Source organism: Aotus nancymaae, unplaced genomic scaffold (assembly GCF_030222135.1).
Source record: "Aotus nancymaae isolate 86718 unplaced genomic scaffold, 86718_ANA_hifiasm-v0.15.2.pri h1tg000059l, whole genome shotgun sequence".
Taxonomy (NCBI): domain Eukaryota; kingdom Metazoa; phylum Chordata; class Mammalia; order Primates; family Aotidae; genus Aotus; species Aotus nancymaae.
The window spans coordinates 4597187-4610416 of record NW_026988473.1 but is presented as its reverse complement, the minus strand read 5'-3'; the positions used below and the strand labels follow the sequence as shown (position 1 = coordinate 4610416).

The 13230-nt window shown below is 49.0% G+C and overlaps 1 protein-coding gene and 1 pseudogene across 1 annotated transcript in view; one reads left to right on the top strand and one right to left on the bottom strand.

Annotated features, from left to right (window-relative positions):
• Positions 1-13230, top strand: part of LOC105724434 (solute carrier family 22 member 20) — a 29085-nt gene that overhangs the window by 4732 nt on the left and 11123 nt on the right. Inside the window, exons 4-8 of the mRNA XM_064364746.1 lie at positions 1392-1560; positions 2835-2958; positions 3783-3898; positions 9283-9497; positions 13051-13159. Of these exons, the coding sequence (XP_064220816.1) occupies positions 1392-1560; positions 2835-2958; positions 3783-3898; positions 9283-9497; positions 13051-13159 (733 nt within the window). The remainder of the gene's footprint in view (positions 1-1391; positions 1561-2834; positions 2959-3782; positions 3899-9282; positions 9498-13050; positions 13160-13230) is intronic.
• Positions 5269-6807, bottom strand: LOC135270137 (uncharacterized; annotated as a pseudogene).

Below are 13230 nucleotides of genomic sequence, written 5' to 3'. Positions count from 1 at the left end.
GCTGTCATCGAGCAAGAGACCAGGCTGAACCCGGCCATGGTGGCAGCAGCAGCGGGAGTGAACTCAGATTCTGGCTAAATTCAGAAGGGTTTGCTGAAGGACTGGACGCACAGGCTTCCTGCCCACTGGGAGGAACTGTCCTCATTAACGTGTTAGGGCTGCCTCGTAAGGGTGTGTCATCATTGCTTAACCAGTCCCCTATGAATGGACATCTTCATTTTTCCAGGTTTTGCTGTTTACAAAAATTAGCAAAAAATTGCATCTTTGCCCATTTTCCTTTTGGCTTGTTGGCTCTTTCCCTATTGATTTGTGAAAACTCTTTCAGTATTAGGGAAGTTAGTCTTTTTTCTCTTTTTTTCTTTTCGAGACAGAATCTAGCTCTGTCACCCAGGCTGGAGTGTAGTGGTGCCATTTCAGCTCACTGCAACCTTCGCCTCTCGGGTTCAAGCAATTCTTGTGCCTCAGCCACCTAAGTAGTTGGGATTACAGGCTCACGCCACCATGCCTGGCTAATTTTAGTATTTTTAGCAGAGACGGGGTTTCACCATGTTGGTCAGGCTGGTCTCAAACTCCTGAGCTCAGGTGATCCACCCTCCTCAGTCTCCCAAAGTGCTGAGATTATAGGTGTGAGCTACCTCGCCCAGACTGAAATTAGTCCTTTATCTGTTAGTTAGGCTACAACTATTTTTTAACTTTTTTTGTTGACGTTATGCCTTGGCTTATGGTGTTTTGTTTGTTTTATTCCAGGGCAGATATTTTTTTATTTTTACAACTCCAAGTTTGTCAACCTTCCCTTTTATTGCTCCTGGGTTTTGTGACATTCTTGGAAAAGCCTTTCCCTGCCCTAAGATTGTAAAATAATCTATTGTGACTTCTTCTGGCATTCTTGTAGTTTTATTGTTTATTGAGTTCTTTGATCCACTTAGAATCTTTTTTTTTTTTTTGAGACGGAGTTTCACTCTTGTTACCCAGGCTGGAGTGCAATGGCGCGATCTCAGCTCACCGCAACCTCCGCCTCCTGGGTTCAGGCAATTCTCTTGCCTCAGCCTCCTGAGTAGCTGGGATTACAGGCACGCGCCATCATGCCCAGCTAATTTTTTGTATTTTTAGTAGAGACGGGGTTTCACCATGTTGACCAGGATGGTCTCGATCTCTTGACCTCGTGATCCACCCGCCTCGGGCTCCCAAAGTGCTGGGATTACAGGCGTGAGCCACCGCGCCCGGCGATCCACTTAGAATTTACCTGGAGTGCAGTAAGGACACCTTCGCCTGCATCTCAGCGGGTCTCTGGAATGAGTTTAAGCTGTCAGAATAATGATAAGGGGGGTGTGGTGAATCAAACAACCACGTGGTTAGCCAAACCCCACTGCATGTGACTGTTTTCTCCTCAGTTGTGGAGTGGATGCCCACCCGGGGCCGGACTGTGGCGGGCATCTTGCTGGGGTACTCCTTCACCCTGGGCCAGCTCATCCTGGCTGGGGTCGCGTACCTGATTCGCCCCTGGAGGTGCCTGCAGTTTGCTGTCTCGGCTCCTTTCCTGATCTTTTTCCTCTATTCTTGGTATGTCCTGAACAGAGTGGGGTGACCCTATAAGAGGTTGGGGTGTACAGTGACCAGGGCTTGCTGGACCTAACGAGGGACATGAAGGATGGCGGGTGTCCATGGAGGCTGCAAGCTCTCAAGTCCTCACGAATGGCACTGGGACACTCTGGTAACATCCCTTGCATTCGTGTGGGGCTCTGGAACATCCCAAGGGCTTTTGCCTTCATCAACTCCTTTGCATCCTTCAACACTTTATAAGTACTTAGAGTACTTAGAGTACTTATAAAGTTATAAGAATAGAACTATAGGCATTTATAAGAGGGTAATGAGGCACAGCCCAGAGAGGGCCCATTACTTGCTCAAGGCCACACAGCTAGGGTCAGAACCAGATTCAAAACCAGGTCTGGGACAGGTAGGGTGGCTCACACCTGTAATCCCAGCACTTTGGGAGGCCAAGATGGGCAGATCCCTTGAGGTCAGGAGTTCCAGACCAGCCTGGCCAATATGGTGAAACCCTGTCTCTACTAAAAATACAAAAAAAAAAAAAAAAAATTAACCAGGGTAGTGATGGGCGCCTGTAATCCCAGCTACTTGGGAGGCCGAGGCAGGAGAATCACTTGAATTCGGGGGTGGAAGATGCAGTGAGCCGAGATTGTGCCACTGTACACCAGCCTGGGTGACAGAGCAAGACACAGTCTCAAAAACAAACAAACCAACCCACGGGTCTGTTGAAGTCCTAAGTCCTCTGTAATCTTTTTTTTTTTTTTTTTTTTTTGATGGAGTCTCCCTCTGTTGCCCAGGCTGGAGTGAGGTGGCACAATCTCAGCTTACTGCAACCTCCACCTCCCAGGTTCAAGAAATTCTCTTGTCTCAGCCTCCTGAGTAGCTGGGATTATAGGCACACACTACCACGCCTGGCTAGTTTTTTTTTTTTTTTTTGTCTTTTTAGTAGAGATGGGGTTTCACTATGTTGGCCAGGCTGGTCTTGAACTCCTGACCTCAGGTGATTCACCCGCCTCAGCATCCCAAAGTACTGGAATTACAGGCATGGGCCACCGCACCTGGCCAAGTCCTCTGCAGTGTTTAAATACTGTCCAGCGAGTCTTCATATGATGTGCTGCAAAAAAAGGGAAGCTGGCAAGCCCCCCAGACTTCCTGATGCTGCAAACAGGAGGGAGGACAGTTCACCTTTTTTGGGGTCTGAAAGAAGGTGGACAAGGGGCTATGGGTTTGGGGAACAGAATGAGCCCTACCCAGCCCCAGATTCTTCTTCTTCCTCCTCTCGATCCCAGGTGGCTTCCAGAGTCATCCCGCTGGCTCCTCCTGCACGGCAAGTCCCAGTTAGCTGTCCAGAACCTGCGGAAAGTGGCTGCAATGAACGGGAGGAAGGAGGAAGGGGAAAGGCTGACCAAGGAGGTAAGCGGGCTCGGAGGAAGGAAGGGCGGGAACAGTCTCCAACCTGTTACACTAGGATTAAGCAACTTCCCCGGGCTCATGTGCCATCCAGGCGTAGATGCTGGGAATAAACAGGACAGGCAGAGTTCTGTGTGTGAAATTTGTTGTTTAGGTGTGGCATGATTGTGTGATTTGGGATAAATAATTTAACTACTTTGCTCACTAGTCTATCCATCTTTGCAATGGGGAAATAACCTCATTACCCTTGACAGCCAGTTGAAATTTTAATAAACTAAAATTATTAAAATGGCAACCACAAAGTAAAATTATTGGGGAATCAATAACAAAAGTACCATTATAAATACCACTTATTATAAGACAGTTACCATTCATTATCAATAAGCACCGTTTCTCAAGCCCCACACCAGGTACGAGGCTAAGAGTTTTATGTACATAATCTCATTTCATGTCTCATTTTTGCCAATGAGGAAACTGAAGTGTGGACAGATCTGGTAACTTGCCTGGAAACACACAGCAGGATGTGGCAGAACCTCTTAGAACCCCCGCTTTTATCTGACCCAATCTCCGAGCCTATACCAGGAATGGGGTGGAGGGGCCCTCCAGAACCGCAGAACTTCAGGAGTGCTGGGGCTCATGCTGGAGCTTCCCAACACTCTGGAAACAGCCCCTCAAGTGCCATCAGTCCTTGGATGTAAGGAAGACTAGGGCCAGCCACCTCACCAAAGACCTCAACCCCACCTCTCCTCCACACAGATGAGGGGGTTCCAGCAGGGATGTGGGGTCCCAGCTCCCTCGCTTCCCTTGAACAGACTCTCCTTGCCCAGGTGGTGAGCTCCTACATCCAGAGAGAGTTTGCGAGTGTCCACACCTCCAACTCGATCTTGGACCTCTTCCGAACCCCGGCCATCCGTAAGGTCACGTGCTGTCTCATGGTGATCTGGTAGGTGACGGGCTCATGCCCAAATCTTTCACCCGAGGCAGGGGTGTGCTCTCTGCTCCCACCGAAAAACTGTTCTGAAATACTCTTAATGCAATGAGCAGGTGAGCCTTGTGAACGCAATCTCTTCCCACATCCCTTTTCCAGCACTCGCCCTCTGCTGGATACTGAGATGTGGTGACAGATGAGACAACGTGCTGACCAAGGAACCCCACTTCTGGGCAGTGGGTCTCACCTGGGTGGGAGGACTATCGGAATCACCAAGGCAGCTATTCCAGAATGTACCTTGTCCTATCCTGATGTGCCCTTGGGGCTGGCTTCCAGTGGATTCTGGGAAGTGTCCCACTCTGGAAAAAACACTTCTGGCTCCAGAAGGGGATAGACAGGAAAATTGTGATTTCCATACAGTGAGACAAGCATCCTAACAGCATTTCTGCTAGTTGGGGCTGCTGAGGGCTTCAGGTAGGAGATAGCATTTAAACTGGTTTTAAAAGATGGTTAATCAAGGTTGCAAGGTGGGCAGGAAGGAATTCCTAACAGGTTCACAGACATGAAGATGTGAAATGGGCAAAAATACAAAGGCAGCCCACGTGCAACAGCACCACCAACCGGAAGCTGACACATCCTAAGGGGAGGGGCTGATAAAAAGCAACCGTGTTGATTTCATTATACTGGATTTCCTGCACATTTAAATAATTGGTATTGATACTTATGAAGCTGGGAGTGCAGGCAATGAATTACTATTCGTTTTCTTTTTCTTTCTTTTTTTTTCTCCATTACCTGAAGCATCTGAATCTCATCTCTTTCTTTCCTTCCTTCCCTTCCTTCCTTCTTTTCTTTCTCTCTCTCTCTTTTTTTTTTTTTTTTTTTGATGGAGTCTCACTCTGTCACCAGGCTGGAGTGCAGTGGCACCATCTTGGCTCACTGCAACCTCTGCCTCCTAGGTTCAAGCTATTCTCCCGCCTCAGCCTCCCGAGTAGCTAGGACTCCAGGCGGGCGCCACCACACCCAGCTAATTTTTGTAATTTTAGTAGAGACAGGGTACTGTTTTCTGTAGCAGACTGGGCAGTCCCTTTTAGTAGGTATCAGCTGGACTCTGAGGCCAGACTACCCATGTGACCTGAGCAAGTCAGGGAGCCCAGCCTCCTGGGGTCTCTCCTATGTCTGTAAGGTCCTTGTGAGGATCCAGAGTTAAGACATGAGGCCAGCCCCGGTGACTCACGTGTGTAATCCCCATGGGAGGCAGAGGCAGAGGATCGTTTGAGCCCAGGAGTTCCAGACCAGCCTGAGCGACACAGGGAGATCCCCTACCAGCCAGGCATGGCCACCTGTGGTTCCAGCTACTTGGGACGCTGAGGTGTGAGGATCGCTTGAGCTTAGGAGTTTGAGGCTGCTCTGTGATCGCACCACTGCACTCCAGCCTGGGTGACAGAGGCAGACCCCGTCTCAAAAAAACGAAACAAAGTTAAGACACATAAAGCACTTGAAACGCAGGTTGTCCCCTGGGAAGCTCTGGGGTCAAGAGTCTTTCCTCTGGTTTGGATTTGGGGCTGTGACCCCTGTGTACTGGGAAGATGGGAAGGCCCCGACTGTGAGGGCTGTGAGGGCTTCTGCCCTGACCGCGTGGTCGGCAGCGCAGTTCTGGCTCTGGCGAGCGAGAGAGCTCCCGTCTCCCTGCGGTAGCCCGGCCGGCCTAGGCTGCCTTTGTCCACCTTCCTCTTTCTGCGAGGGAGAAACAGATCCTGAGTTCAAAATTCCAGAGCCGAAAGTCCTCTCTTGGATCCTTCTGGAAAAAGAAACCAAAGGCCCGTTTTTGTTGAGAAAGTGACTCGGCAGCCATCCAGAGCTCCCTGCCTGCAGGTGGGGCGATTCTCCCGTGGAGCCGACACGACCTGAGCCGCTCAAAGCTCCCCCGGGCACCGCAGGTTCGGCTTGCACACGCCGGGACTTACCAACCGCGCCCGGAAAATCGGGGCCGTTTCCAAATGTTTCGCTTCGCTGACATCTGGGAGCCGCGCCAGGCTCGCGCCTGGGATCAATTGCACAGTCCTGGCTTTGGGGAGCGGGAGGCGGCCAGCGTGCCCGCTCCCAACCCCTTCCTTGCCAGTGTGACTGGGATGAGGTGGGGATGGGGAGTCCTGGGGTTCGAAAAAGGATGGGGGAAGAGGAAGAGTAAGTGTTAGGAGCTGGTGAACTTTCACAAACTTCCACCAAACCCTATTGAAACTGCCTTCAATTAACTGGGATTTGTTTCTTTACTGGTTGATTGATTTGGTTGGGACAAGGTCTTGCCCTGGCACCCAGGCTGGAGTGCAGTGGCACAATCATAGCTCACTGCAGCCTGACCTCCCAGGCTCAAACGATCGTCCCACCCCAGCCTCTGTAGCAGCTAGGACTACAGGTGCCTGCCACCAAGCCCAGGCTATTTTTTAAAAATAGAGATGGGGTGGGGTCTTGCAATGTCCCCCAGGTTGGTCTAGAACTCCTGGACTGAAGCAGTTCTTCGCCTCAGTCTCCCAAAGTGCTGGAATAACAGGCCTGAGCCACCTTGTGGTTTTTTTGTAAATTCTGAAAGCATGCATACTCGTTGTTAAAAAGTTGTGTTTTGTTTTGTTTTTTCCCAAACATTCCAGAAACAGGCAGTGTAGTGCATCGGTTAGGAAGCAGGACTCTGGAACTTGGGTTTGAATCTCAGCTCTGCCACTTACTGGCTTTGTGATCCTGGGCAAGTTACTTAACCTCTCTGTGCCTGAGTTTCCCCATCTGTAACATGGGTATCATAATAGCACCTACCACATCAGGTTGTTGTGAAAAGTAGTCTGTAAAGCAGGTAGAACAGTACCTGAATGCAAGTTGTTTTCTGTTATCAGATACACGAGTGAATACTCCTCTCAACCTACTCTTCCTCCCATCTCTGTCAGGCATGAGTGTGTATTCTGGCAGATCTTAGGACATACATGACACCCAAATACTTACACATACACACATACATATTCTTATAGAAACAGATTTAATAGGGACTGGGCGTGGTGGCTCATGCCTGTAATCCCAGCACTTTGGGAGGCTGAGGTGGGGGGATCACCTGAGTCAGGAGTTTGAGACCAGCCTGTCCAACATGGTGAAACCCTGTCTTTACTGAAAATGTAAAAATTATTCAGGTGTGGTGGCACATGCCTGTAATCCCAGCTACGCAGGAGACTGAGGCAGAAGAACCACTTGAACCCAGGAAGCGGAGGTTGTAGTGAGCAGAGATTGCACCATGCACTCCAGCCTGAGCAAAAACAATGAGACTCCAGCTCAAAAAATATATATATATACATACACATAAATATATATTTTTTTCTGGATAAAATTTTTTTTCTGGATATTGGTCTTCACAAATATATTCTACTGTTAGCTTACCTTCATAAAATGTTGGAATAAACGTATATTTATTCTTCTATAAATGTATAATCATAGAAAAATTGCAAAATTAGTACAGAGAGTTCCTGTGTTCACTTCACCCAGTTCCCCTCATATTATCATCTTAAATTACCATAGTACATTTGTCAAAAGTAATAATTTAAGGTTGGTAATTTACTATTAACTAAACTAGAGATTTATTTGGATTTTACCAGTTAGTATATCCCATTGCATTTAGTCATATCATGTCTTCTTGGTCTCCTTTGATCTGTGACAGTTTCTTAGTCTTTCTTTATTTTTCATGATCTTGAGAGTTTTGAAAAGTATTGGTCAGGTATTTTGTAGAATGTCACTCAATTTGGATTTTTTTTTTTTTTTTTTTTTTTTGCCCAGGCTGGAGTGCAATGGCGTGATCTTGGTTCACTGCAACCTCCGTGTCCTGGGTTCAAGTGATTCTCCCACCTCAGCCTCCTAAGTAGCTGGGATTACAGACATGTGCCACCATGCCCCACTAATTTTGTATTTTTAGTAGAGACAGGGTTTCACCATGTTAGTCAGGCTGGTTTTGAACTCCTGACCTCAGGTGATCCATCAGCCTCAGCCTCCCAAAGTTCTGGGTTTACAGATGTGAGCCACTGCACCCAGCCTCAGTTTGGATTTGTCTGATGGTTTTCTCATGATTAGACTGGGATTGTGGATCTGGGAAAGGAGAACCGTGGAGGTGATATGACCTTCTCATCATATCATATCATATGCGGGCATATGTGATGTCAGCGTGGCTGATGTTAAAGTTGATCCCTTGGTGAAGGTAGTGTCTACCAGGTGTCTCCACTGTAAAGTTAATTATGTTTTCTTTCCATATTCTTGTTTTTACTTTTAAATTTTAATCTGTTTATTTATTTTGAGACCAGGTTGTGACACTGGCTAATTTTTGTACTTTTGGTAGAAATGGGTTTGCATCATGTTGCCAAGGCTGGTCTTGAACTCCTGGACTGAAATGATCCACTCACCTCAGCCTCTCAAAGTCCTGGGATTACAGGGATTACAGTTGCAAGCCACCGTGTGCAGCCTCTTTCCATATTCTATTATTGTTATTATCTGAGATAGAGTCTTGCTCTGTCACCAGGTTGGAGTGCAGTGGCATGATCTCGGCTCGCTGCAACCTATACCTCCCGGGTTCAAGCAATTCCCCTGCCAAGTAGCTGGGACTACAGGTGCGCGCCACCACATCCGGCTACTTTTTGTATTTTAGTAGAGATGGGGTTTCACCATGTTGGCCAGGATGGTCTCAATCTCCTGATCTCATGATCCGCTTGCCTCGCCTCCCAAAGTGCTTCGATTACAGGCATGAGCCACCGCACACGGCCATATTCTGTTATTTTAAAGTGAGTCCAGTCTGCACTCAGGAGAGGGAAAGTAAGCTTCATCTCCTGAAGGAGTGGAGTATTGACACATATTGTTCGGAGTTCTTCTTTTAGAAAGACTTATTTATAAATCATTTATTTATCGAGACTCACGTATACTCATGTAGTTTATACTTTGGGTTATAATTCAATGACGTTTTCCCTTTATTTAGTAGATACGACATCTTGACCTTATTTCCCAAGTTGCTCCAGCTTTGGCCATTGGGAGTCTTCTGCTTTGGCTCCGGTGTCCTTTGGCCTTCCTCCATCTTCTTGTCTTTTTATTTTTTAGCATTGTCTTAATTGCGGCACTGAGGTGGACTGCAGAGAAAAGCAAACACGCTCCAGAATCCACGCACTGGACCCAGGACTGGGTGGTGGAAAGGGATTCAGAGGGAGGGGTCTGAGCTCTAACGCCAAAGACAGAGACTTAGGAGACCTGGAAGGGGTGTTTATGGAAAGTCAGGGAATTTTACCTTGCCGAGGAGAGGAGTCCTCTGTCATCCACCCTTGTGTCCCCTCCCCTGGGGTCAGAACAGTGACTCACGGGGTGAGCAAGGACCGTTCCACTGCTTCTCCCAGGTTCTCCAACTCCGTGGCTTACTACGGCCTGGCCATGGACCTGCAGAAGTTTGGGCTCAGCCTATACCTGGTGCAGGCCCTGTTTGCAATCATCGACATCCCGGCCATGCTGGTGGCCACCGCCACCATGATTTACGTGGGCCGCCGGGCCACAGTAGCCTCCTTCCTCATCCTAGCCGGGCTCATGGTGATCGCCAACATGTTTGTGCCAGAAGGTGAGCCACCCACTTCTGCTCTTGCTGCCCACTAAAAACTGCGAGCCTCTGGGGTCTGGTAGACAACAAATTTCACATGGCAACAAGGCCGAGGGGTATTTCTCTGGATCTGAAAAGAAAGCAACCGTTAGGCCGGGCGCGGTGCCTCACGCCTGTAATCTCAGCACTTTGGGAGGCTAAGGTGGGTGGATCACATAAGGTGAGGAGTTCAAGGCCAGCCTGGCCAACATGGTGAACCCCAGTCTCTACTAAAAATACAAAGAAATTAGCCAGACATGGTGGCACACGCCTGTAATCCCAGGTACTCAGGAGGCTGAGGCAGTAGAATCACTTAAACCTGGGAGACGGAGGTTGCAGTGAGCCAAGATCGTGCCACTGCACTCCAGCCTGGGTGACAGAGTGAGACTCTGTCTCAAAAAAACAAAAACAGGCCAGGCGCGGTGGCTCACGTGTGTAATCCCAGCACTTTGGGAGGCTGAGGTGGGCGAATCACAAAGTCAGGAGTTCAAGACCAACCTGCCCAACATGGTGAAACCCCATCTCTACTAAAAATACAAAAATATTAGCTGGGCATGGGGGTGGGTACCTTAATCCCAGCTACTCGGGAGGCTGAGGCAGAAGAATTGCTTGAACTCAGGAGGCAGAGGTTGCAGTGAGCCGAGATTGAGCCACCACACTCCAGCCTGGGCGACAGTGCGAGACTCCATCTCAAAAAAAAAAAAAACAGAAAGTGACTGTTGATTACTAGAGTTTGTATTAAGCACTTAGTGCCCAGTGGCAGTTAGTGGTGGAGGCCTTGAGCCTTGGCTCTCAGAGCTTCTACCGTGTGGTCAGGGAGGTTAGACAGGCGCATCTAAGAAGCTGGAGAGCACAGGGCTGGCTCAGTGTGGCCGGTGGAGTGTGCGGGTCCCCGGAGTCTGAGCAGGCAGCGTGTCCAGGGGTTGAGAAGTTAGAGTTCGAACTTCAGCTGGACTCGCCCTGGAACAGTGGTTTGCCAACCTGGCTAGAATGACCTTCACCTGGAGAGCCTTGAAGACTCCCTGTGCCCAGGTGCTCCTGGCCAGGGGACTGGGAATCTCAAGGAGTGGAACTCAACCCTCAGTATTTTACGAACTGTCCAGTGAGTCCAGCAAGACACCAGGGTTGAACAGCAGCGACATAGAGCATGTGCTCGACCTTGTGCCCTTGGCGACTGTCGCCTTGGCCTTGGCAGGCTGTCCAGCTTCTCTGTGCTTCGGTTCTTCACCTGTAAAATGGATGAATGTTATTATTGGTATCTTGACCTATTTTCTTCCAACCTTTTCTCCTATTTATAGATTTGTATTTAGCATAGTTGAGATCATGTTTTGTTTATACATATAAACATGTAAAGAGGATTATATATGTATATGTGTGCATGTGTACATATATATAATATACCCTCATTTCAACATGTATATGTTGAAACGTACACATGCTTTTCTATGTTAGCACAAATGTTTCATGGACCTTATTTATTTATTTATTTATTTTTGAGAAGTCTCACTCTGTTGCCCAGGCTGGAGTGCTGTGGTGCTCACTGCAACCTCTGCCTCCCAGGTTCAAGTGACTCTCCTGCCTTAGCCTTCGAGTAGCTGGGATTAGAGGTGTGCACCACCACGCCTGGCTAATTTTTGTATTTTTAGTAGAGACGTGGTTTCACCATGTTGGTCAGGCTGGTCTCAAACTCCTGACTTCAAGTGATCTCCCCACCTCGGCCTCCCAAAGTGCTGAGATTACAGGCTTGAGCCACTGCACTCGGCCTCATGGACCTGATCTTTTATTATTATATAATAGTTTCCTTCCTTCCTGCCTGCCTGCATTCCTTCCTTCCTTCTCTTCTCCCTCCATCCCGCCCTGCCCCACCTTGCCCTGCCCCACTTAGCCTCTCTTCTTTTTTGAGACAGAGTCTCACTCTGTGGCCCAGGCTGGAGTGCAGTGGCACAATCGTGGCTCACAACCTCCTAAGCTGAAGCAATCCTCCCACCTTAGCCTCCAGCTGGGACTACAGGTGCATTCCACCACACCTGGCTAATTTTTTGTATTTTTGTGTAGAGACAGGGTTTTGCCATGTTGCCTAGGCTGGTCTCAAACTCCTGGGCTCAAGCAATCTGCTTGCCTTGATCTCCCAAAGTGCTGGGGTTATAGATGTGAGCCACTGCACCCAGCCTAGATAATATTTCATCTAGATTGATGTTTCTCAACTCTGGCTTCATAATCCAATCTCCTGGGGACCTTTAAAAAATACCCAAATTTGAGCCTATCCCCAATAGGTCTTGCTAGAGTGGATATTGAGTAAGACCCAGGTGTGAGTGTTTCATAAAATCTCCCCACCTGATTCCAGTTTGCGGTCATGGCTGCCACCCAGCCAGAGAAGGCACCATCATTTTCTTGACCACTGTCCTAATGTTGGACGTTTGAATAGGGGTTTTGCTATTTATAAACAACAGCAGGAGAAGCATATTAAAAATGAGGGCAACGGGCCAGGCATGGTAGCTCATGCCTGTAATCCCAGTACTTTGGGAAGCCGAGGTGGGTGGATCATCTGAGGTCAGGGGTTCGAGACCAGCCTGGCCAAATCCTGTCTCTACTAAAAATCCAAAAATCAGCCGGTCGTGGTGGTGCGCACCTGTAATCCCAACTACTCAGGAGGCTGAGGCAGGAGAATCACTTGAAACTGGGAGGCGGAGATTGCAGTGAGCCAAGATCATGACACTGCACTCCAGCCTGGGCAACAGAGTGAGACTCTGTCTCAAAAAAAAAGAAAAGAAAAGAAAATGAGGACAATGGCAAACATTTAACGAGCACTTTGCACCCACGGCATCAGCTTACACCAACCCCATAGAGCAGGTACTATTTTCCTCATTTTACAGATGAGGACACAGCAGTGCAGAGGGGGTAAGAAACAGTGACCGAGGTCAGCCAGCGGGGTGAGAGCTGCGATTTGAATCCAGGCCTGACTTTTTTTTTTTTTTTTGAGATGGAGTCTCACTCTGTCTCCCAGACTGGAGTGCGGTGGTGTGATATCGGCTCACTGCAACCTCCGCCTCCTGGGTTCAAGCAATTCTCCTGCCTCAGCCTCCTGAGTAGCTGGGATTACAGGCACATATCAACATGCTTGGCTAATTTTTTGTATTTTTAGTAGAGAGAGAGTTTCACCATGTTAGCCAGGATGTTCTCAATCTCCTGGCCTCATGATCCGCCCACCTTGGCCTCCCAAAGTGCTGGGATTACAGACGTGAGCCATTGTGCCTGGCCGAACCCAGGCCTGACTCTAAAGCACCTACCTACCCAGCAGGACTTGGTGACAGATGCAAATAAGGGAGCAAGGAGGAGAAGTCAGAGAAGGGCAGTTGGGGGACTTCTGGATCTCAGGGAACAGTTGGGAAGGGGAGGTGGTGAAAATCCTGGTTCTCCTCTGGGTTCTGCCTCTTTCCCCGGCCTCATCCCCTCCTGAGCCTCCACCCTCTCCACTGCACCCTGGGCCTCCCCCTCCTCCCCTCCCACCTCAGCTCCACCCTGCTCCCCTGTCTAGGCCTGCAGAACCTGCGCACGGCTCAGGCAGCGCTGGGCAAAGGCTGCCTGGCCAGCTCCTTCATCTGCGTGTACCTGTTTACGGGCGAGCTGTACCCCACGGAAATCAGGTGGGTGCACAGGGGGAGACACTGCAGGGTGAGACCTGCTGGGCTCACTGAGGCAGGACCCCTGGTCCCTC